General features: G+C 32.9%; 3 protein-coding genes across 6 annotated transcripts in view; 1 reads left to right on the top strand and 2 right to left on the bottom strand.

Moving 5' to 3' along the window:
- Positions 1-683: 683 nt before the first annotated feature.
- On the bottom strand, positions 684-9,723 carry LOC106717301 (1-phosphatidylinositol 4,5-bisphosphate phosphodiesterase gamma-1). The gene is made up of 12 exons (XM_014511132.2): positions 9,142-9,723; positions 8,786-8,924; positions 6,801-6,963; positions 6,251-6,451; positions 6,027-6,142; positions 5,014-5,944; positions 3,753-3,934; positions 3,449-3,626; positions 3,130-3,195; positions 2,706-2,900; positions 1,611-2,442; positions 684-1,091 (listed from the first exon to the last, which is right to left on the bottom strand). Exons 1-12 carry the CDS (start codon positions 9,497-9,499, stop codon positions 826-828), a joined length of 3,627 nt encoding a protein of 1,208 aa, XP_014366618.2. The 5' UTR covers positions 9,500-9,723; the 3' UTR covers positions 684-825.
- Positions 9,724-10,758: 1,035 nt separating this feature from the next.
- Positions 10,759-13,850, top strand: LOC106717141. Of its 3 annotated transcripts, none has more exons than XR_001357309.2 (3): positions 10,759-11,029; positions 11,834-12,358; positions 13,764-13,850. XR_001357309.2 is itself a non-coding variant. In XM_014510866.2 (3 exons), the coding sequence occupies exons 1-3, from the start codon at positions 10,891-10,893 to the stop codon at positions 13,841-13,843; spliced, it is 384 nt and encodes a 127-aa protein (XP_014366352.2). In that variant the 5' UTR covers positions 10,759-10,890; the 3' UTR covers positions 13,844-13,850. The 3 variants fall into 3 exon arrangements, 2 of the variants coding, with proteins under 2 accessions (XP_014366352.2, XP_014366351.1); XM_014510866.2 differs by having other exon boundaries at positions 11,834-11,998; XM_014510865.2 differs by lacking the exon at positions 13,764-13,850 and having other exon boundaries at positions 11,834-12,435.
- A 3,237-nt stretch (positions 13,851-17,087) lies between these two features.
- Positions 17,088-24,222, bottom strand: part of LOC106717236 — a 50,364-nt gene continuing 43,229 nt past the window's right edge. The window contains exons 6-18 of one of the 2 annotated variants that reach the window (XM_045686278.1): positions 22,920-22,978; positions 22,464-22,648; positions 21,903-22,384; positions 21,721-21,821; positions 21,102-21,545; positions 20,674-20,967; positions 20,069-20,593; positions 19,503-19,711; positions 19,236-19,358; positions 18,658-18,915; positions 18,149-18,366; positions 17,745-17,937; positions 17,088-17,329 (exon numbers count right to left, since the gene is read on the bottom strand). In XM_045686278.1, coding sequence (XP_045542234.1) covers positions 17,195-17,329; positions 17,745-17,937; positions 18,149-18,366; positions 18,658-18,915; positions 19,236-19,358; positions 19,503-19,711; positions 20,069-20,593; positions 20,674-20,967; positions 21,102-21,545; positions 21,721-21,821; positions 21,903-22,384; positions 22,464-22,648; positions 22,920-22,978 — 3,226 coding nt within the window. In that variant the 3' untranslated portion in view covers positions 17,088-17,194. The remainder of the gene's footprint in view (positions 17,330-17,744; positions 17,938-18,148; positions 18,367-18,657; positions 18,916-19,235; positions 19,359-19,502; positions 19,712-20,068; positions 20,594-20,673; positions 20,968-21,101; positions 21,546-21,720; positions 21,822-21,902; positions 22,385-22,463; positions 22,649-22,919; positions 22,979-24,222) is intronic. The other variant, XM_014510993.2, reaches the window with a different exon arrangement.

Here is a 24,222-nt window from a genome sequence, read left to right as displayed (position 1 = left end):
TATAATTAATTTTTTTTTTGTAATATATATGAGAAGCGATAACTCTGTACCCTTTTTGCAATTGCACGGATGAACGTGAAATTCTACAGAGTTAATATAGACAAGAAGAGCAATTATAAAAAGTATATTTAATTAAGTGGTCGAATATCAAAAAATGGACGACCAATAGTTTTATATAATTTAAAAAAAAACCACACTTCAATAATTCCTAAGCAACACAAGAGAATAATTTCAGCAAAAAATTAAAATCCAAAATGTAAATTAACATTTCAGAATATTCTTACCACAATTACATAGTTTTTCTTACGTTTATTTCAATATCTACCTATTTAACTATAAAATATATATTTTTTTTATTTCAGATTTTTTTTAAAGCATGTAACTTGTGTACCTCAGTTAATGCATCTTTTAAAAAGATTGTACAATGATGAAAATTAAAGTTTAAAAATATATATAGTTTAGTCTCAATAGAGAAATATTATGTAATCTTAGGAAATACCATTATTATTTAAAATTATACGTTAAATAAAGAAAAAAAAATGCACGCCTTAAAATTACATTTTAAAATTGTGATAACAATTAAGATAGTAAAAGTTAAAAAAAAATACATAAATAGGATACAATATTTTAGAATAGCAAATATAATGTATAAATAAATTTTCACTTATTTTCATTAGGAAGATAGTACCAGTGAAGTTTATAGATTACTTTGTAAGGAACATGAAAAATACGTATAATAAAGCTTTCACTATTAGTTACCAGTTAGTTGATAACACATTTTATGCCATCACGTTTTTTTCGACCAAGCGAACGGCTCTGAACCTGCTAAGGCAAAGAATGCAAACGACTCGGTGTAATGATTATATGCACAAGAAGTGATGATAATTCCAATTCTTCTGAGAAACCGTTAGTTAAACTGATGCTGCGATAACCGGTGCGTAGACATTTCAATGGATACGTCGCTTGACCGATGAAATTCGGATCACCGAATATATCTTCGTCTTGAATCAAGAATCGGATCAGTGCCAAATCGGGATTGGCAACGTCGAATTCGCATATATCGTTCCATATAGGATTGATTCCATTGTCAGCTGAAAAATATATTTATTTTATATAAATCATAATAAATAACAAAATATTTTCATTTGTATATGTAAAGAAACTAGATAGCAAGAGATTTTCTGTAAATCTTATGACTGCTTAACGTATAGACCGACAAGGATATCTGACCCGGTGGACATAAGTTACACTAAATTTTGACAAAATCAAATTTGTCAAAATATGTCATTGTCATGTCAAACAATGTATTGTAAACGTCAAAAACGTGTCACAATATCCTTTCTGTATTATATCTGTCATGTCATTTCTTCACGTCATTTTCTATATGTAAGTAGGTTTTATATATTTTCTGACAGAACTAACCGCGATACTAGCGCCTCTCTCACCGGCTCAAATATCCTTGTTTGACTATAATTTCTAAATGTGTGAAATTAAAATTTTACCTTTTGGAATAATTGTACAATATTAAGAATTTGCACAAGCTATTAGTAAAGTTTATCAAAGTTTAGCTTACTAAACTTTGTGTAGAGATTGAAAAAAAAAATACTCACTGACTGTTTTGGTGACCAATTTTACGCCGCTGTCATAGTCAGCGCCGATGATTTCGACCTCGACGAAAGGGCTCGCCGTGCCCCTGCCAGACTTGCAGAGATGCCTCGCCGCGATGACGCGCAGCATCACCGTCACCGGCTTCACCTTCCTCTCAACACATCTCCTGTCTTGAGGAGTATATCTCTCATCGAACATAAACTCCGGCTTCAGTATATAACCGCAACCTCCATTCTCTTTGAACTTTCCCATATTAACTTGCATCGCCTTGTCCGGTGTTTGATAATTGAGTGCCACCATCTGTGAGCCAGCATTCCAGAACGGAACGGGATTGTAGTTTGATGAATCTATCCTCTGTCCTTTAGGATAGATACGACTCAGTTGGATTGTGTGGTATTTGATGAAATACGCTTGCGAAGCCTCCTGTTGGCACATGAATCGTTCCGCTTTAGTTTCGGGGAAAGATGACATTTCGTTGAAGACAAAGTTTTTACTTTTTAATTTGTCGGCGTTGAAAGCCACGGAGCGGCAGTAGACGATGAGATCGGACATTTCTTTGGCGATTCTCCAGGTGCGCTCCATTTTCCTGTGCTGTAGAGATCTGGCGCTGGCGCTGTGAGCAGCTTCTTTGATAGCAGCGAGCCACTCTAACGCTATCTCCCTGGTGGGCGCGGCCATATCGAAAGGGGAGCACATGGTGGGGGTCTGTATCCTGACCAGCCAGCGCGCCGCACCGCTTTCTTCGCCCACAACCAGTTCCACCACAGCACCTAATACATCGACAACTCCCTGCTGAAGAGAACCTAACGCAGCATTCTCATTATCCAAACATCCCTGAAAAAGTTTTATTTTCTACTTAACGATTGTTTAAAATATTTAAATTGTAATCTTAAATTCTAAAAACTGTAATTTTTTTCTAGAAATGTAGCAGTAACAAAACGAATAAACTCTTTGATAAATTGACTAAATAATAAGCTATCTACATCATTCCGAAACTGAAACGACAACACAATATTACACAGTACAATAACGATGTGCATGAACTTCAAGAAGATATTGTAACAAAGCAAATAAAACGATGAATTATTAATACTAACAGCAATCTCTGGTAAATGAGGTACATCGACCTCTTCGACGTAATTTGCGGGGAACCAATGGTGACGTTTGCCTCCGTAATCCCCTCTCCACCAACCTTCATCAGGTTTATCCACATTCGTTATTATCGCGTGTTTACAAAATGACAGTTCGTCATCTTGTCTTGCACGGTAGTCATACAATGCCTTTACTGTCACCTAATACGTGATAAAAAAAATAGCAACAAAAAATTGAAACAGATGAAAATTTATTAGACAACTTAAATCAAAATTAGAAAAGATTGATAGAAAATTAATTAATATTTATTCTAAAATAAAGCATAATAAAAGTAAAAATTAATTAAAATTTTATTATTTTAAAACTTTTTGAAGTCATTCATTAATTTTTTAGAAAGATAAATGGATAAAGAATAAATTATATAATTACCCTCGAGCTAAATGATGTAGGATCCATGTAACCAGGTGTTCCATACACTGAACAGTCATCTGGCTCCTAAGGTGTCAAAATAATTGAAAAAAAAAATATGTCTATAGTTTAAACCTAATAAATGAATAACATTAGTAAAAATAATAATGCGAAAGACAAGAGAGGAATTACACAAAGAAGATAGATTACAAGAAGATCACACTAGAAGTTCTCTACTTCTATTTCATTCTACTTCTCCTTCAATCTACTTCTGCTTCAATCTACTTCTACTTCATTCTCATTCTAATTTATATTTATTCTAATCTATATTAATACTTACTGCTATTATTCTTCTTATGGCCTCCTCGCTGATGGGATATGATAACTTCACCTTTTTGTACAATGGATTCTTTTCATAGTATGACACCAACTCTACAAGACTCTCAAACTTAACCGTGCCAATGGTATACAATCTTCCTTCCAGTCTTATTCTGCAGTGTTTAATTTCTTTCTCCGTCCTATAATTTTGAAAAAAAAAAGCTTGATTTATCCTAATGATATCACTCAGTTTGAATTTAGTGTACGAAATTAACTTAGTGTCTAATGGCGGCAGTGTATTAACTTAAGTAAAGGTATTAACTTACCGAAAACTGATTGCGTAGGAACCATGTTCTTTTTCACTAGGTCTGACAAGGAAAGCACCGTCAATATTGACTTTTCGTAACAACTCTTCAGCCTGAGCTCTCGAGCAATGAGGATGATACCAATCTTTACCTTCATGCTTGTTAGGTTGTGGCACAGGATCTTTCAGTGTTATCAAAAACTCCTAAAAATAAACAAAAATGTTACTACAAAAGATAACACGGTAAAACATAAACAAATATCATAAAAGACATCATTTTTTGAGCATACTCAGTAAGGTGGAGCTCAATAATTAAATATAAATATTGAAAAAATATAGAAAATTTAAATTATGTCATATAGAAGCATAAATAATAAATATTGTGGTTGATGACATTGACATGACATTTAGATGTGGTTGATAACCTCAAAATAAATTTTCTCCAAAAAACACATTGATGTATGTCGTTTTACTGTTTGATACTATTCACAGGTGGACCTAAATCCAATACAAATAAAATGCTCTCCTATAAAATTATATAAATTAGATTATATACTATATGTATTATGTATACAGATAAATAAAATAGGAGATAAATAAAATAAAATTTTGTATGTGTTAGTCTGAAACGGATAGGACCGATTTTGAAGGGAATAATAAAAAGCAGCTTATTATATAAGGAAGCAAACTAGACTTATGTGTAGCCTGACCAGAAAATGAACAACAACAGCATTTGCTGAAAACCTACAAAACTAATTTCTAGTTCTACTACAATTTAATTAAAAAAGAAAAATTCGTTGACATGCATTAAAATTGTTAACTGTCTTTAGGTTGTCAAGATATTTTAATTTCTGTTGTAAAAATTTTGTGTCTTAATGCTGATAAATATTTATAGACGCAGATAAAAACTGTATACACTTGTATTAATTTAAAAAAAATATTAAAATACTTGATATTTAAATGAAATTAGTTCGTTAGACGCATTGAAGTAGATCTAATGTTGCAATATCAAACGCGATTGTGGCGACCTCATAAAAGATATGCTTTATTAATGGTCAGGCTATAATTTTAGGAATATATTAAGATTCACGAAACATCGAGGCGTCACAGCACCATTATTGTCATCAGTCCTCGCCAGCAGCGGGATAAGTAATTAGAGGTCCTTTTTTTGCGACGTGTCTGTATATTAAACATATTGTGAATTGAAGAAATGTGTTAATATTGAAATGGACAAAGTCGCTGGTGATAGTTAACATATAATGTATTTGTATATATTTCTTTACCTGACTGCGGAGTGGATGCTGCCTGTAATGTGTGATCAAACTGTACAGACTGTCAAAGCAAATTGTTTCGATGAGATAATATTTAGTTATACCCCTTTCTTGCTTCAATTTTATGCGACAATGATTAACTTTGCCTTGTCTCCAGAATGACAAACAGTAGTCTCCAACAAATGTCACACTTTCTCTCACTAGAAATGTTCCATCACCAAGATGTGCATGTGCCTTCAAAAGATCTTCAGCTTCTTGTCTATTTCCAGTTAATTTTCCATGGAACCAACACTCCCCAAAGTGCAATTCATCCTGAGGTATGGACGAAGTGTCCAATTCGGGTTCACCATCACTATCAATGTCTGTTTCACTTGGTGCACTATAGTTTTCTGTATAGTAAAGTTTATTTTCAGTAAGCACAAATGCATGAGGATTCCATTCTTTGTCCACGGGATCTTCCAATAATAATATACCATTTTTAATTGAATTTCGTAAATCCATATCTTTACCTTCTTCTAGACGTACTGCAAATGAATTTTCCTCAGCACCTTCAGGTAATTTTTTATGCTTTAAAATAATTTTTCGACGCAAATCATAGGGTGATGGCAAGCTAGTTTCATTTTTCTCAATCGCTTGGACAAGTAACATGTCACCGAAGACATCTTGAAATGCATTCGCCATACGTCTCTGTTGTGGTAGCGAACAGTTGTCTTCAATGGATAAAATAAGTGGATAATCAGATGCAACAAAAGCATGTTCCTTTATAGTTCTCAGAACATCCATGAATCTTATTTTTGTTGTTAGTGTATGTCCATGGTAAATGAATGGCATTCCATCTGGTCCATCCCAGCAGTCTAATTCGATGCATCTGCAGCATGATCGTAAGCAACGCACATATGCTTCCAGCGAAGATTCACTTGAGAATTGGTCACCTGTCAAATATCTAGAAACATACAAATGTCATGCATTATCATTTATATAAGTTTTTCAAAATTTTTTGTGAATAATAAAGCAACAATACTTACGTATTGTGAGATGATGAGATCCAGTAATGTGATAATGGTTTTGTCATATCTTGAGTTACCTGATTATGTTTACTGTCCCAAATTGTATTGTGCTTTGAAAACAACATTTCAATGAACTAAAATAAGAATTATACATATTAATTGTTAAAATAATAGAAAATATAATATATTTATTAATAATTATATTTATATTTTTATAATATTATATCATTTATGACACTTACTTCATTTAAGGTTAAATATGGTTCAGATATATCTCTCTGAGGATCACGTAAGTAATCTCTGATATACTGAGATGTTTTGGCTTCATCCTCTCCTAATTTATCGTTTTGTTCTACTATTAGGAATCTTTGGAATTCACGTAATGTTATTGTCGTACCATTTTCGCAATAATGCGAGTACTTGTCAAATATATCATGGACATTCTGGAATTATTTAAAGTATATATTTACTTTTTTATTTGAACATTTACAATTTTAATAAAGAAAAAATCAAACCTTGTGAATACTCGAAATTACAAAAGACGTATCAATGAGAAACTTAAATGTACTGTTGATATCATTATCTAGTTGTTTTTTTAATTTATTATTTAAACAAACAAGTGTATTCTCTAAAGTTCAGTTAGATAAGCAATATCATTCTGCAATTAAATTTCTTTTATAGGCAAATGTTCTGATTTTAGGGCAATTATATCTTTTTATATAATCTTACAGTAATCATTGACAATGTTACAGAAATAAAATGTTACAACAACTAATAAATAAGGCTACTAACATTTTCGTCGAAGATTAATCTGTGATAAAGAATTGAGAAATCATCGAATCCAATTTCGCCACGTTTACCAGTGTCCACTTCTTGGAAAATGTCGCGCAATTTGCTTGTTGATATTTTGCAGTTGATTTTAGGCAAGAATGCCTTGATTTCTTTCAGAGTTATCCTGTATTTAAAAATGGCCACATGATAATTAAGGCATGAATGTGGGAGAGGCGAGATAAGTATGCTTTTGTCCCTTCCAACACCTCTAAGTTACGGGCATGGCTTATGTTATCTATATATATTTAAAAGAAAGTCGTGTTAGTTACACTATTTATAACTCAAGAACGGCTGAATCGATTTGACTGAAAATTGGCAGGCAGGTAGCTTAGAACCAGGAAACGGACATAGGATAATTTTTACCCCGTTTTCTATTTTTTATTCCGCGCGGACGGAGTCGCGGGTAAAAGCTAGTTGATAATAACCATTATTCAAGAATTGCAAATCAGATAATTACGACAATAGATTATCATCTAAAACGCACAGCATGTGTTGCAATGCCAAATAATATAGAAACAATATTAAGTATAGTGCAAGCAAAAAGTTTCATTAAGCCTGAAATTTTTTTTCAACTTTTAAAGCACTAATCTTATCTGGCATCTTAAGAATAATCTGCCAAGGTTTCATTCAAATCCAATCTGTGGTTTAAGAATGCATAGCAGACAAATACATAAACACCTAATTATATATAATATGATTATGGGTTGTCCGGGAAGCCCATTTTTAAGATCTAAATTTTAGATTGTTACTAAAGTATATAGGTACCACCATGCTCTATGATCTCTTATGGAAGTGTTGAAATTATTCCCTTTAAAGAATTCATTGTAATAAACAAACAAGGTGTAAATCGACCAACACACCATGTCGCCAAAAAAGCGCATAAAAAAAGACAAAAATGTCTAAAGGTATTCTCTTTTTGAGTAAGATTACATACGTTTTCAATCATTATAATATATTAAGGTCTGTTCTCACACTACCTAACGAAAATCGGTAAGAACTTTCGCGGCAACCTATTAAATTACTGACAGAGTAAAACAAAATACATTAGTTACTAAAAAAGATTATGATTTAAGCTCATATTTGGATTTGTTGTTTGTACAATCCAACAAAATTAATAGACCCGGCGGGCAAGACACAATATAAGCCAAAATATCGCAATAGCTATTTAGCACCCCTTTGTTAATGTTAAAAAATAGTCACAACATCCATGTTGTACTATACATGAACATAATTTATTGTTTGTCATTTTATGTCTTAGTATGACATACATATTTTCTTACAGAACCTACTGCAATAGCAGCGCCTCTTACAGACTAATGTTTTTAATTGTAACATGTAACAATGATGTACATTGTATGTAACAATGAGATTCAGTAGTTGCTTAATGGTATGTACTCATTTTCACCACATATAGTGGGTGTAAATAAATATCTGGTATTTATAGAGGTAAACATCAATATGCTGTTGCATTTTTCATATGATAAGGGATCAAGCAAGCAGACTGCATAATAAAAATTATTTCCTCTCCTTATACTGTAATATTTTCTCATTGGATAGTCAGTCGCTCAAGCAAAAAAACAGCGCAGAGCTACCCAAAATTTAAATTGCTAAATGCACAGCACAACCCAAAAATTTGAAATTCAATTTCTCAGGTAAACCAAATTTACACGTCCTTTGCTGCAGTCACAAGATTCATAGCTTGTGAATTGAACATTTAAGAAAAAACTTCTTGGATGTGAAAACTAGAAATGGATCCTTCTTTTATAGAATTAGAATTCAATGCACTTGCCACAGCAAGATTGATAATTAATAAAGTAAATAAGAGCTAAGGCAGTAAATTTTACACTATGATATCAGTTCATAGATAAATAAATAAAATTATATAGATTGTAAAAAAAAAATTCAATTGTTTTTATATGAGGGATAGATTACAAAAAAATGCTTACTTTTCATGAGAATTTTCTATTGTATAAAACTCTCTTCTCAACCATCTCTCAATTTGTAGTGGATATGGTGTACTTATAGCTTCCTCTACTAAAAACCTAATTCCCTTCACCCATGTTTCACATTCCTTGTCCGTTTGAGCTGAAATACAAACAAGCTATTTTAAATCCAGACCAAAATCCCAAGTGGCAGTGTTGCTTCAGATATTTATAGCTCTAGCCATGGTAAATTTCCAGCTAAATTCAACAACATTAAAACTACGAGTTTTTAAAGGATGAAAATAGAAAATAATCTATTAATAGGTAATGTCGGAATAAATATAGATTTATTTTGGCTATTTACATTAAAATGGACTTACCAACGAAAGATACAGAGCGTAGTTTGAACTCTGTTCCATAGTAAATTGTGAAGCATTTCGAATTTTCTATTCGTTTCGTCTCTTCAGGCCACCGCTCAAAGTCTTTTGATGATTTTCCGACTCTGACTTCCTTTATATCTCTTATATCCAATGTACCTTCGAACGTATGTCGCTGAGGAGTTCCATTTCTGAATATAATTATCTGATGTGTTTCCCGACGCACAGATAGTGTGCGACGTTCCGGTCTCTTTCTTGGATAAAACTTCAGTACAGGAGACCCACGTTCTAAGTAAGATATTAATTGATCGGCCTCATGGATAAGTCTTTCGTTGGCCCCGTTATAATAAACAGAATTCATGGCACTTCCTTTGTTGGTGCCGTACGTTTCGAAACTGCGCCTGCAAAGCGACTACATGGGGGGACTCGTCTGCGGAATATGTAAATCTAAGTAAATTTTCTTTATTGAATAAACATTATGAATATTTGTTCTCGTACTGCAAACACACACAATTGCCCGATTTTGTTTGTTTGACATGACATTTCCGAACCAAATGAATTACGAGTTGTGAGTGGGATTGAGAAGTTGCGGTAGCAACAAGCAATGATTCGATAACTGGCTAAATAACCGTTGATCCACTTTGAACTTTTTAAACCATATACTTTTTCAATCAATTAATCTATTAAACACTGATGTCTATAAGATATACATACAATATATCTCTATATTATAAATATCAGTGCTATTAAGCTAATTGAATTTATAGGATTTTACTTTAAATGAACATTAAATCATTAGACTATGAATACGTAGAATAAATCGGAATCAACATGTAAACGATGAACCTACAATCGTCGTATATGGATAAAGTTTTAATAAAAATATTATAAGGAACTGATTTTTCACAAACATTGATGTTTCTTAAAATATTTGTATATTCATTTAGATATATGACAAATAACCAATAGTAATAAAATTATTATATATCCTCTGGAAAAAGGATTTGATTGTTTGTTTTTTATATTGATAAGGCTCTGAAACTTCTATTCGGAACTGATTCGAAAAATTCTTACGTTATTAGAAGCAACACAACACTAGGTTGACATAGCCCATTTACTCTACTAGTTTTTTTTTTTTAATATCTCGCGAATCGCGAACGAAGTCGCGGGCAACTGCTATTTATTTTAATTTGGTATGCGAAGCTCAACTCTCAAAGAGTTAACAAAGGTAATTAATTGATTTCTTGATGCGAAACTGTCCCTATTTTTAGCCGACTTCAAAAAGAAGGAGGTTATCAATTCGACTGTATTTTTTTTGACGACCGGTTACTGTGCTTTTGATGCCACAATGTTGCAATGTTTTCTAGCAATATAAAGCCCACTGACTGTCAGATAGATTGTACAGTTCTCAGTATTGGCTACACACTTTAGCTTTAACTGTACCGTCCGATTAATCAGTTAAAACTTACATAAAGCTAAGACGAACGACTATCTTAAAAAAAATTCAGAGGTCGTTGATGGTTTTGGTTTGGCACCAACGAAACGAAACGTTAATTTGGGCCCATCTCTAAGTGACAATCTATCTTGTCTTTGGTTTGCCCTCCGTCCCTCCCGTCCTCCCGCGTTTCGCATCTTCATTTTTCACGCGCGTGAATACGTACCTATAATATCAGTATCTAATATCTATCACGATTCATAATTTGGCATTTGTTGTGTCGTAGTAGATGCGTTTAAGATAACTCTTCACTGAAAATGCTCAAGCGAACTTTTCATGATTTAATTGAAATAAAAAAAAAAGTCGCAAAACTGGAAAAATCCAAACCAGAAAAAAGTACTAAAAAGCGCCGCCGCATAATTGCGATTTCATCTTCTTCTGAAGAAGAACCTTCGGGTAAGGGTCATTTTTTTAAACAATGCGTCGGAGTTTTATGAATTAAACAACAATTGTGTTATAAATTTAAAATAATATAAAACATAACAGAATACTAAAAACAAACTGTCATTAACAGTGGAAAAACAGATATTTTTATGAACATTTTGATTGATGCGACTATTATTACTTATTACGCTTGAATTTCAATCATATTATATATTACTGCGTTGTAAATAAAATATACAAATTATTTTCATTCAAACATTTCCAACCACATCAAAATGGCTGGCACCTTTGTATTAAATAATTGCAAACATGTTCACAAGTTTTCTGTCCAATGTAATATCCGTCGAATAATTATTGCACCGTATACAGCATTACACAGCATTAATATTTAAAACTTAGACCAAAGTTAGACCCTATGGCATAATAACTTAGAGTAAAAGAACTGGTAATGAAATAAAAAAATGGCCCCCATGTATGAAATTAGACGTTCCTTTATTACTTCATTTGGCTTTAATTGAAATATAATAAACATATTTGCAATATGCATATCACTGTTGAGATTGATTTATAATTTGTAACATCAAGTTTGTCCAATAAAATTAAAAGAAACAATGAAATGAGCAATGATATTTTCTTTGTTAAAAAAACTAAACAGATTTGATTTATTTATTTCATTTCTTTACTATTTTTTGACAGCCCTTTTTATTCCACTCACCATCATATTTGGCCAAATATGGTTACCTGCCAGCTGGTACTTTAACTTGATTTTGAAAATGTAATGTAAAAATTAAATTAATTTTAAATATTTGGCATTAGATACCCAGTCCAAATGTCTGGAGCGCAAGGATGCGCCGTTGCCAGCAGTTCCTTCGGCGGAAAAGCCGGACAAAGGCAAGTCGTCGGCGCGGCCGACATCACGCCACAAACCGTCCGACGCAAAAGCGTCACGGGGTGGAAATAAGGATCCAAAGTCTCGAACCGGTATACAGATACAAGATAGATTTTGGCGAAATATTACCAGGAACTTCTTAACTATTGCAACGGCGGATCTACTAATGTATATTAACCATTTTCATTTCATATTTTACTGAAGCCAATCACAACAGGATAGACACGTAGAGATTACGCGAAAAATACTGGAATGAAACCTTAAATATTTGTTATCAACCAGTTACAATTGCAGGAGTCATTTGACTTACCTCAGTTGGTCACATCGGAAGAGTAAACCGAGTCCTCTCCCTTCAAGGCTGGATCCGCCCTTGCCCGGCGGGCGAACGACTGAGCCTGCATCTCGATCATTCGCCCTTAATTCCAAACGATAAAGCGCGATTCATAGCCATGGTACTGCACCTTTGTATTTGACTCATAGTTTTATATTAAGTAACCATTAACACTAATATTAGGTGAAAACTATTTTGCAGAACAATTTAAACTAACAATCAATGTTTTAATAGTAAGTAAATAGAAAAATTTTGTAAAATTTATAACAATATCTGCAAAATATATCGCCACTTGTTAAATAAGAAAAGATTTAAAGGTGCTGTGCAAGGTCTCTAATATTGTGTATCTAGTTCTATCTTTCTATGTACATGGTTGATCTGTCTTTTGGACAAAATTTTGATTAATTGATGAATAAATTGCGAATTGAGTTGTGGAGAAAGTGAAAATCATACACTATTCATACTCATTTTTACAAATTATGAATGTTTGTATTTTAAATTATATAATATATAGAAATTATAAATTATTAAAGCCAGCATTACGAAGAGTACAATTTATAGTCTGATAAGAAAAATATGTTCCGAAAACAACATTTACAGTTTGAATATTCCTTTATAACCATAGAAAAACATACAACACAAGCAATGACACATTTTTGCAATTAATAAATGTAATAGGTTTCTACAAAAGACAGTAGTTCATTACTCTGATCACAATTTAATACTGCATGCTGGTATATCTAAGTTTACGGAATATCAACATAACAATGCAACAAAATTAATTAGTATACTAATTTTGTTAGTGAACTAATGTTGAAGTTAGTGAACTAATTTAGTTTGAAAGTACATTTAAATGAATTTTTTTTAAGCAATAATTAAAATTGAAATTGCTCTTTATGACTAGTTGTTTCCAAAAGCCAGTCCGATCAGTAATATAAAAGGATAGACAAGATAAATTGCATGCAAAAGTACAGCTGTGACGGACGGATGGAATATTGCTCGTATTTAGCGTGCAGCACGTTTTCCTTGTATAATCGTTTTCTTAATATTGTATGAAATTATAAGTGTTGTAGTATTTTGTTTGTGTGAATGTAATATGTACTTATATTGAAAAAAAAAAATGTGTATTTCCAAAATCTTTCCATTCTACTTTATTTGCCCAATGGACTTAGTTTTTACTCATCATTTTTACTTTGTAATAGAAAATAATATTTAAGGATAGCTCAAGATCATTTTATGCAATAAAAAAAAACAACTAACCTTAGTTCATGGTCTAGGTTTTGGAAAAGTATGCAAAAGACAGGTTAGTACTGAATATATTTATTTATTGTTTTTATTTATTATTTTTATTATTAAATAACTTATATATAATGTAAAAAATATGGTATTTAACTTTTGATGTGCTTGATTATTGATGTATATGAATGTTATATTTTGGTTATGTTCAATGATGTTTTTAAGTACTTACCTTGCTTATCTATTAAAATTGAATGCATTAAGATTTTTTGTCTGTTTGTGCTACATAGAACCACCACCGGATTCCACCAGCGGAGCTGACCAGCATCGCTCCAAGAAAGGAAATAAAAAACGATCAATAAAGAAGTAAATCCCTATCCATTTTGTTTTATTTTGTACATTTAACTATCTCTTGTCATTATAGCTTAACCACAATATGCATCAAAAATGGGAAACCATTAAATACACTTTGAAGTAAATTTTACGCACTAGTATCTTTTTTTTTTTATTATAATCCTTTTATAAATATTTATAAATTCTGTTTAGTATTAGTGCCATATTTCTATTTCAAAAAATTACTTTCAATTTTAAGCAGAGGATTAATATTATTCATTCAAGTTTTCTGTGTGGTTGTAGCATTGCTGCATTGCATTAACATCATATGCTGCCGTGGACCCTAGTATTTTTATAGTAATTAATTACATATTAGTAATTTAGTTCAAGGATAATAAGTATAAACATGTATTACATACTAGAAGTGAAAAAAAAATGATTATAGATTCACTATGTACGTTTTCTTTCATAATCTATTTTATATATCGTAAGGTGGAAATTAGCAAGCGGCCTCCTGAAATTGCCGAAATAGTGAAGATACCACAGGCCATAGACATTCACACTTGCAGATTGCATTGCTTACTTTTAATCGACAGAGGATGAGATGCTCAGAAAGTGAATAGATATTTCTCCATTCCTAGGCATCCCTGCTTCCAAATCAACTTCCCCTTCTCATCCTCTAAAAAAGGGGTGGAAAAGGGACTAAAATTACAATTCCAGCACACACTAAAATTAGGCCTCCAGTACGCACACTCTTTGGACAAAACATGGAATTGCTTCCACTTCACACCTGTCTTCTGTGTGGTTGTGGTATTTCACCGGGCGAACCAGCCTATTTCTATAACAGATGTTGCTGGCGTCTGTTACTGTCAATAATATAGTCTAGTATAAAATTAGGGTAGAGATCAAAATTATAAAACTCCAAATAAATGGTCAAATGTATCTTTATTTACATTTAAGTATTTACAATCACAATAAATATTAAAATAATAACAATAGGTTATTAATATATAGATTTATAAATAAACTAGTTATGAGATACATTATTTATGTCAGATTTTATTAATATCACTACAAAATACAGTTATTTCAGATTTGAATGGAAATATATGGAAAAAAAGGCTCATATTGTAACAAGTTTAACTAAACTGGATTGAAGCTGCTACTAGATTTTTGTTTATAGTATTATCATTAATTTGCTAAACAATATGCTGGTTAAGATTTTAGTTTTATAAAAAGACTTTAATAAATAAATTTAAGCATTTTGAAATTTCAAAGTTTGACACATATTTCAAAACAACTCCATATACATGTCAATGTCAATTTTTTTTGAAGATTTTATGGCCTAGGAGCGAAACCTTTAAGCCACTGTCAATTTAGTACTCAAACATAAATAAATGTCCAAATTTGATTAGCAATGGGTTAAAATTTACTTATCTGAATTATAAGTTACCTTTTGATATTGAGAAAAAAGCACAAAAAAGGTTGTCAATTAGCTTATAACGGATATTATATTTTTTAACTATATGACATGCAGATAAACTGCAAATAACATATTTCAAATATAAATACATGTGCATAAACACAATCAATAATTGTTTTTGTATCTCATTTAAGTCAATCCTTAAATTCATTTTACATTTACTTGTTGTTTATCACTATATTTATCACTAAAAAGCTATGGTGCACATAGTATTTCCGAATAACGTCTTTGTCGTATTTAAATTGAGAAATCACCACAAGCTTAGTGAGATTCCGTTTAAATGTTAAGATAAGATTAGTTTTTTCAGAGTTTCTTCCCATGGATCTGAAAGAAAAAATAATTGTGTACTTGATTTCGTTATTTACATACAATGAACTATATTACTACGTACTATAGTAAACTATATTACTATTTACAATCCACGTATAGAACAGACATCGCTAAATTAAAAGTTTCCTTCACTTTTGCTAAGGTTAGAATTAAAGTTCGCTGCAGCGCTAACAAAAGTTATCTCGTACGGCTAAATAATAAAAATATGCAGCGCTGGTTCGCTTTAACAGAAAATTTTGTTCGCAACCCAAATATAAGCGCCCGGAAATTTTGTCTGTTTCAAATTAATATAACAATAAGTCGCAAATGCATTGCATGGGTAAAAATTGATCAAATTAAGGATGAAATGTTAAACCATCAGTTTTTGACGTTCTGCAGTAATCAAGGTTTATTAAGTAGTAATAGACAAACAATGCAAGACTAGACTAAGGTTGTTGGATACTGACTGGATTGTTATGGCGCCACAAGCCGCGTGATGAATCACCGCGATGTCTTTTCTATACGTGGTATAACTACAAGATTCAATCTTTATGGCAGTTCGTGGTGAACTACGAGCGCAAGTCTGCCTAGAAGAAACCCCAGGTGGGTCCACTGCAGGTGTAGTAAAACTCTTGGATACAAAACACGTACCGTGTTTCTCCCCGCATCCACCACATCGCCGATACCTAAAATTGTATTAGATGCAGAGTTTCCTGCGAAATTACGAGCTGCCATAAAGTTTGGATCGTACTATACTTCAACGGCCCCAACTCTCCTGTCAGTCGGGTAATTAGAAGGAAGATTTTTTTTATATTTCAACTATCTAAACTATAATTATATTTATAGAGCCAGTTCGTGTCCTGTGCGTTAGTAAAAAAGTAGTAATTAAACAAATTGGTGACTTGGCTTTAAGCTTGGATAATTCAACTTACGCCTCTAAACGCCATCTCCTCCATCTAATGTCCGCTTAACTGTAATAAAAAAGAAATTTAAAAAAGGTATTTAAAAAAAATTACGCAAGCTCACGATTTTATAACAAACAAATTCGCGACATTTATACAATTTATTAAACATATACGAAGTAATAAAAATACTCAAGCGCTAGCAACACGTAGTTGAATAAAATAGAAACAATTGTTTCAGATGTGTAATGTTCGCACATGCGCTATCGCTACATTATTTATATACAAGTCTCATTGTATCTGTGGGTCTCCGCAGCATTATCACTTGTTTTGACATATATTGTCATCCCTCACATTCTCTTTGAAAGAACAGAGACAACAATATGTGTCATTGCAATACATACTGGAGACGAAATCCACTGTAAGAGTAAACTTACAATATTTTTTGTCAGAAGAGATTCTCTGCCGCCTCCTTTCTCTTGGCACGCTCCTAGTTTTGCTTGTTGCAGATCGAACGAGACTCTCCAGAATTTCATCTCCACTGTAATAGAATTAATTTAAGAGTAACCTTTAACTCACAATGTTAAGCCCGCTACAGATATTCAGCTACATTTCGTACGAGATCCACTGCCTCTTAAGATAAGTAACTATTTTAATCGGATGGGTCTATATCACAGTTTTACAGACATGGAACTTACTTTATGAAGTTCGTATCTGTGGTCTGATATTTTCGTCTGCCGTCAGTCACCGTGTCACCATCAGCGCGCAATAGTTCTTTTAGAGCGCAATCTGCTGCATAATCTCCATTTTTATTGGAGAAATTACCGACCTGCAAAGGTATTTCAAGTTACATACGTTTTAATAAAATAAATACAGTACATGTACAGTCAGGGCCCTTAGCGGTTTTCCATTCACAGTAAAATTGCCTTGTTCCTTGGAACAAGACAAACTCAGCTTTTTCTGACAAAATAACCAATTACATAGCAGTGCGTTGCGCAATCTACGTCATCTGCGCCCTATTTGTTATTTTTTCCGTGTTCTCATCTCAATGCTTACGAAATCTTGAAAGGACTGTGGCTTTGAAGGTGGAATACCGCCAGATTCCCTTATAGTACGTGCAAAGTTGGTACTGGTAAGATGCTACACTTTTCATCTTTTAAAAGTTTCATCTCTCAAAAGATCTCGTAATAGAATTCTCATGAGAACTATTCGCCACATGGGCCGTTATGGTAATAATTGCTTACATCAGTGATCATTTTCCCTCTAGTCTTATTTCTCTCCCTGTGATTAGCTCGTTTTTCTAGTTGTTGTAGTACCCGCTCTCTGGTAGTTCGGTATTCAAGTGCAAATTCTGCAATTACTTTGAGGAACTCAGATGGTTTCGTTTTCACCACCTCTGCAGGTGGAACTCCTAAGAAATACAAAAACTTGCTATACCTGTAAGAAGAAAATTGTTTTATCTTTCTGATATACAAGCACAACCTTAAGGATAATGAATTTGAAAGTGATAAATAACAAGATTTCACAGTCAGGTGTGAAGTTCATACACAGGTTTAAAGACATTAGAAATTTACGGTAAAAGTATACATGGTAATTGATTCTTTGAATTTGAAAATGGATACTTCTAGAACATTAATACAATATGTACCTTTTCATAATCCTTTTTTTGATTACACCTAAAATAATGATTCTTTCAGCGGCATCAATTAAAAACTCATTTATTTTAGTTTTGCAAATCTGAGCACTGTCATGCTTTGCCACCCTCTTCATGTGGTCCCAGGAGGCTTTGCAGTCACACTCTAATTTGTGAAGGTTTGCCGATAGAATGTCAAAGTCGACTTTGGATGCGCGAATTACTGGTCCCACCTGAAATAAAAAATTTGGTTAAATTTGTACAAAAACTCAACAGTGAGAAACATTCCCGTTATGTAAGTTGGACAAAAAAATAAAATGATAAAGTTGCATGTAAACTTTTTGGCGGTTCGAAATTATATCAACGAGACATAAAAGGAAGTAGGGGCGAGGCCACCATCTGCGCGTACACTAACCCACCGCAGCAAACCTATCTGACACTCATCTGTGCTCATATGCGCTCGCAGCTTAACACAAAGTTTGAATCTAGTAACATTAAAAAGCTTTTACTATGGCTAATCTTACCTCGCTGAAGAAATCCGTGGTATCAGGGAACTTCTCAATGATCATTTCACATATGTGATACAACAGTGGATGTTTGTGCACCGTATCCTTTACTTCCATAACTTTAGACAAATACTCCAATCGAAAACCTTTCACTTGGCAACCATTAAGAAAGCTTCCTACAGATCTCAATGTAGACAATATTACTTTAAACGTTTTGTTCACTTTTAACAATTCAATTCCTTGTTTCAGGTCCATTAATGGTTCACTAATTTCTTTCTAAAATGCACAGAACAAATTAATATTAAGTATTAGCATTTTTTATTATTAGGTCTCAAGTCTATCTATTTTTTGTGCACAATTTATTAATGGCTTAAACCATCATAGGCAATATATGCAAACAGCAAGCTTTATGGTGTTCATGCCATCGCTGAATATTGATTGGCTGCTCAATCACGCATTAAATTATTAGGGCATGTCAGATCTGGCGAAGTCACCGTCAGCTAGCTACATCGGCCAGTTCTGGTCACATCCTTATGATTGTGAACTATTGTATCATTTAATGTAACTGAATAATACTATCAAATCTCAAGGCTTACCTCTAAATTATCAAAGTCTAGTTTAAAGACCCAAAGCTTAAGTCTTGAAGACAATTCATTAATGGTTGCTAATGCGAGCAAGAATTGCTCGGCACTTCCAAGCGGTAAGTCCGGATTGGCATACTGAAATTGTTATTAATTAGTGTCTTTTTTTTCGGAGTTTATCAATTTATTAATATGAAGAGCATTAAAAATCAAACGGAGAAATTAAATAGGATCTGTTCTGTTTTGTATTTTGATTACTACTATAATAATTATAGTTATTACCTGCGCTTCTTGTATTTTTACTTTTTCTTCTTCTGTTGGGAGCATTGTCAACAGCTTCTCTATCCCTTCTCGTCCTATAACTGTAGCATCCATTTTCATAATAGCCGCCTTGATTGTCTGCGGTGTTGGCAACTTTTTCATTGCTATATTGATGGCATTTGATCGTTTAGCGTCTAATATAAGATTTCTCTTTGGTTCCATTAGTTTCTGAAAGTTGAATAATTGCGATTAACGTTGTCGTTTAACAAAAAGGTTGCAGGCATGTGTGATTGACACACACGCTTTGTCACCCTAAGGGATGGAACATAAATGTAATATGTACTCACCTCCTGTAACAATATAGCAGCCAAACCGCAATCATGAAATAAAACCGCAAACATGAAATAAAAAAAATAAGTTAGTAACGCAAACTAAGGTTTCAAAATACAGTAATTTGGTTTGCTCTATTTTGCCTAATAAAAAATATTTATTAATGTGCTTATTAATTCCACAAATTACAAAACTTAATAACATAACTTTAATGATTTGTAGTCGGCTTTATTGAAGATTTTAACATTACCCACATACCTTAATTATTAAGTCATTGGTTCTAGATTCAAAAAGGTGCTCTAACATAGCTGTGTCCACGGGGACTTCTGGGAGTTCATCCCAAATGAAACCTCCAACTTTGGACCTTATTGGCGGAGGTATAGGATTTTCTTGGATTTCTCGCCAAAATAGTTTTACAGTCTTTTTATTTTTCTTAATAGTACCCCTGTCACAATCTTGCCCCAAATCAAGGGGTAATGATGGTGGAGGATTTGGGACACTATTCTTCGGAGTGTGAGGCTGTGAGCCTGGCATTGGGGGAGGCATTCCCAAAGACGGGAACATATTGGGTGGAGGAGGTGGTGGACCACTATTTCCGTTCTTGGTCGGGGATGTCATTTCATCGTCCGAATCTTGTTTCAAGTCAGAAAAATCCAAGTCACATATATGAAATTCCCTATTCAGACCGCTTTGTTTAAGCTTTTCCCAATGTAAATCATTTTCTGATATTTTCAATTCAGGTACTTTGGTACTTTTTTCAATGCTAGGGCTTTTGATGATTTCTGAAAAAACAGAATGAAATGTTTTATGAACAAAAAAGTAATATATATAATAGTATGATTTGTATTCTTTTAAATATTACCTTTTGATTGAGATTTTGCTAATTCCTCTTTGGCTTTTAAAACAATCCCCGCCATATCTGCCACTTTTAGAGGTTTTTCCTCTGCATTGGGACTCACGGGGTTTGTTAACATTTGTGCTATATCTTTTATACTATGTTCTCTGTTAATTATAATTCCTCTATCTTCTTTCACATCAGATGAGGTTTCATTTTGTTTTTGCTTCATCGCAGCAAGAGTGTCTACCGCGTTAACGGTGTGTCCTAGAGTTCCATTACGTAATCTCTGTTTCAGGCCACCGGTGTATCTTAAATTAGCTATAAAGAAAATTTTATTTCATATTAAAATATTATAGTCAAGGCATATTAAATGTATTGATTTGTAATATTTCAACAAGCAAAAAAAAAACATGCATTCCAAAGTCAATTAGTAGGTTAGTTAAGAAACAAACCGTTTTTCAACACATCTGGTAAGTAGTTGGTTTTTGGGAGTCTGCTTTCGAAGGGTTTTTCTTCCTCGATAGGACTATTGATTCCATTACTGGTATATTGCAGTTGGCCGTTTAAAGCACCATTCGTTTTGGTATAATTCTCTTCAGTGTAAGAAGGGGAAGTTGGAAATTCTCCATTGGATTCTGAGTAAGTAGTACTGGTACGTTTACGATCTCCGTTAATGTTACCAAACAGACCATTGTAAATATCATTTGAGTTATTTAACATTTCTTGTTGCTGTATTATATGATGTGCTTGTCTTGCAAATCTATCTTTTCTTCTTTTCCATGCCGGCGTCAGTTCTTTGTTCTCTTTGTTATCGTTTATTGTTGGTGAGTATGATGTGCGAATGTTACTATTTGATTTAATGTCAGAATCCATATGGTGGGTGATTGGCAGTTTTGCTGTAGAAAGTTAGTAAGGTAGTAAAAACACATTTAACTTTGAAATCTTAACATGTAATGCGATGAATTCACACAATGTATTAAGTTACTGTTAAAATATTAAGCAACAAGTATAAATGCAAGAGCTATGAATTCAGAAGTTCACTCGCAAACCGTAAAATAGTATTTTTCAAACCTTTTTCCTTTGCTTGTTGCTTCTTTGATTTCCGTCTTTCGGTCGTATTTAAATTGAGACTCCTTCGCCCTAAAGACATTATGACTGAGTCATCTAGTTGCCTATAATGTAAAGAAATGAAATTGGTTATATTGAAAATATAAAAGTCATTTCATACGAAATCAATTTACTATTTCACTCACTTTAGAGCTGTGCCGGTTTCATCCCCGTCTTCGTAGAGAAGTACAGCTTCGAATATTTGTAACTGTCTTAAAAGATCCAAATCTGTGCCTTGTTTAGACATATACAACTGAATTATATCATCTATTCCTTGGTCTTGCAAAGTGTCCACTTGATCATAATACGTATCGCGATCGGGTATGTTATTTAAACATACATTTATTAATGTTGTTGCATATATAAGTAGTTCAGTATCAGATGCATCGATATCTTGTAGAATTTTCATGACGTTGTACCACGGCTGCCTGCCATTGGTGCCATCAACTACGTTAATGGCATCGATGAGGAGCAAACAGTTTTTATCTACGTATTCAACGAAAACCAGTAGAAGTTTAAGAGATATTTTCACAACGTGCCGATATTTGCTTTCTATTAACGAATACAGCCACTGTATACATCTCTTGTGTATCATAACCCCGTGCATGCCATCAACGTACAAGAGTATCTGAAATATAATTATCAATGATTAAAAATTATATATACATATACAATGTATACAAACAAACACAGATAACGTTACTAACCTGACCAAGGGCTCTTAAAATGTAATCCAGATAGTTGTGATCAGCTTTGTTGGCCACCTGCATGAGACAGTCCAAGCCCTTGTTCGCGACAAATTCATGGACGAGATCTTTGTCTGATTGCAGTATCTGCTTGAGTGTGAACAGAGCTCTCCTGAGCTCCCTGCCTTGGGAGCGCAGTAGCGTATCTGAAATATAACGATGTACTCAGTCAATGGTAAATTGAAGATTTAGATACAACCTGAATTCCTCAAAAACAGATGAAGGTTTCAGATACGATCGTAAGGTAGGCAGTTTCATGTTTCCGGCCTGTTCTATGGTGGTCCCGGAAATCTGTCTCATTACATTCGGGGATGAGGATTAAAACCTTACAACACACTGTCTACTAAATAGGTACTATATCATATGTATACTGTACATTAAAAGTATCATTGTTTAAAAATCATGTAATTTACTCACCAATGATTCCATGTACTCGTACAGAAAGTTGAGTCCGTAACACGAGCGAATTTTTGCGGCTGGAAAGTAAAATAAAAAAAAAACAACTAATTTTTATCAAATTTTTAGCTATGAAAATTATATGTAAGTGTCGAAGTAAGTCACGAATTGTAGCTTTTCTTACAAAATAGTTGTTGATTTAAATATAGGCGCTTAAAGAAGGAGTATATACGCTTGTTGAAGTGTAGAAGTGTAGTGAGGATACTGCACTATTAATGATTTTTCATTTTTAATAGATTCGTAGGAATGCGAAGTGAATTTTATTAGCACTTGCATATTATAAAACCAAGCGGCAATAGCCTAATGGTGAAGGGTCCCGACTGCATAATTTTTGGTGCTGGGTTCGAATCTTGTCATTTGACTATTTCAATAATAAACCATGTCCTAGCACAAGCATCAAGCATCTTTGGACTGGTTACAAGAAAGTTTTTAAAAAATAATTTTTAATGCTATAATTTTATTTGTAAATCGATATGTTAAAAATTATATTATTTTAATATTGTTAAATTATAACGTAAGTTTATCTTTATGTCGCGAAACAATATGTCCTCTACAAAGACGGCCAGACTTTAAAGTTATCTTAGTCTAAAGTTTAAATAAGAAATTATACATAAAAAGTTATGAATATATTTTTTTATTCAAACGGAACTTTAGTAATGTATACTTCTAGCATAATAAAAAGCAAAGATTAGAATGACGGTTTTTTGTTTTTTTTAACATTCTGTCAAACAACTAAATAAGTGTAAACTAAACTAATAATGTAAGATGATATACAGTAAGGAAGATCAAAGATTAAAAAGTATCAATTCTACACTTACTAAATTAAATGATCAAATTCATCGGAGGAATATTCTTCTTCGGACATTGTTTGTTTTTTGAATTAAATCAAGAGAATAATGACACAGTCTATCCAGATACCGATGCAGAAGTTATTTAAAAAAAAATCATTAAAAAAACTTTTCACACGTTTCTCGATCACAAAGTTACTTGCGCTTCGTATCGCGTTCGAATTCGAACTGTGCTACTGTAAACGTCGAACGATTTTTCTTGCTTACGATCGATTTATTAGAACACATGAATTATTTAGCTGCAAATCGATTCCTAAATCGAAACCAAGGCTCTTATTGAAAATTTCAGTTGAAAATTATAATAAATGGAAGGTTTTCGTATTGCACAATTATTCAAAACACCAATTTGGAAATCTAATACAGATATTAAAAGAGTAGATAAGTTTCAATTCATAACTCGAAACGTTTTCGTATTT

Source organism: Papilio machaon, chromosome Z (assembly GCF_912999745.1).
Source record: "Papilio machaon chromosome Z, ilPapMach1.1, whole genome shotgun sequence".
Lineage (NCBI taxonomy): Eukaryota > Metazoa > Arthropoda > Insecta > Lepidoptera > Papilionidae > Papilio > Papilio machaon.
Note: the sequence above shows the minus strand (reverse complement) of the source record. Positions and strands in the feature narration are given on the sequence as shown.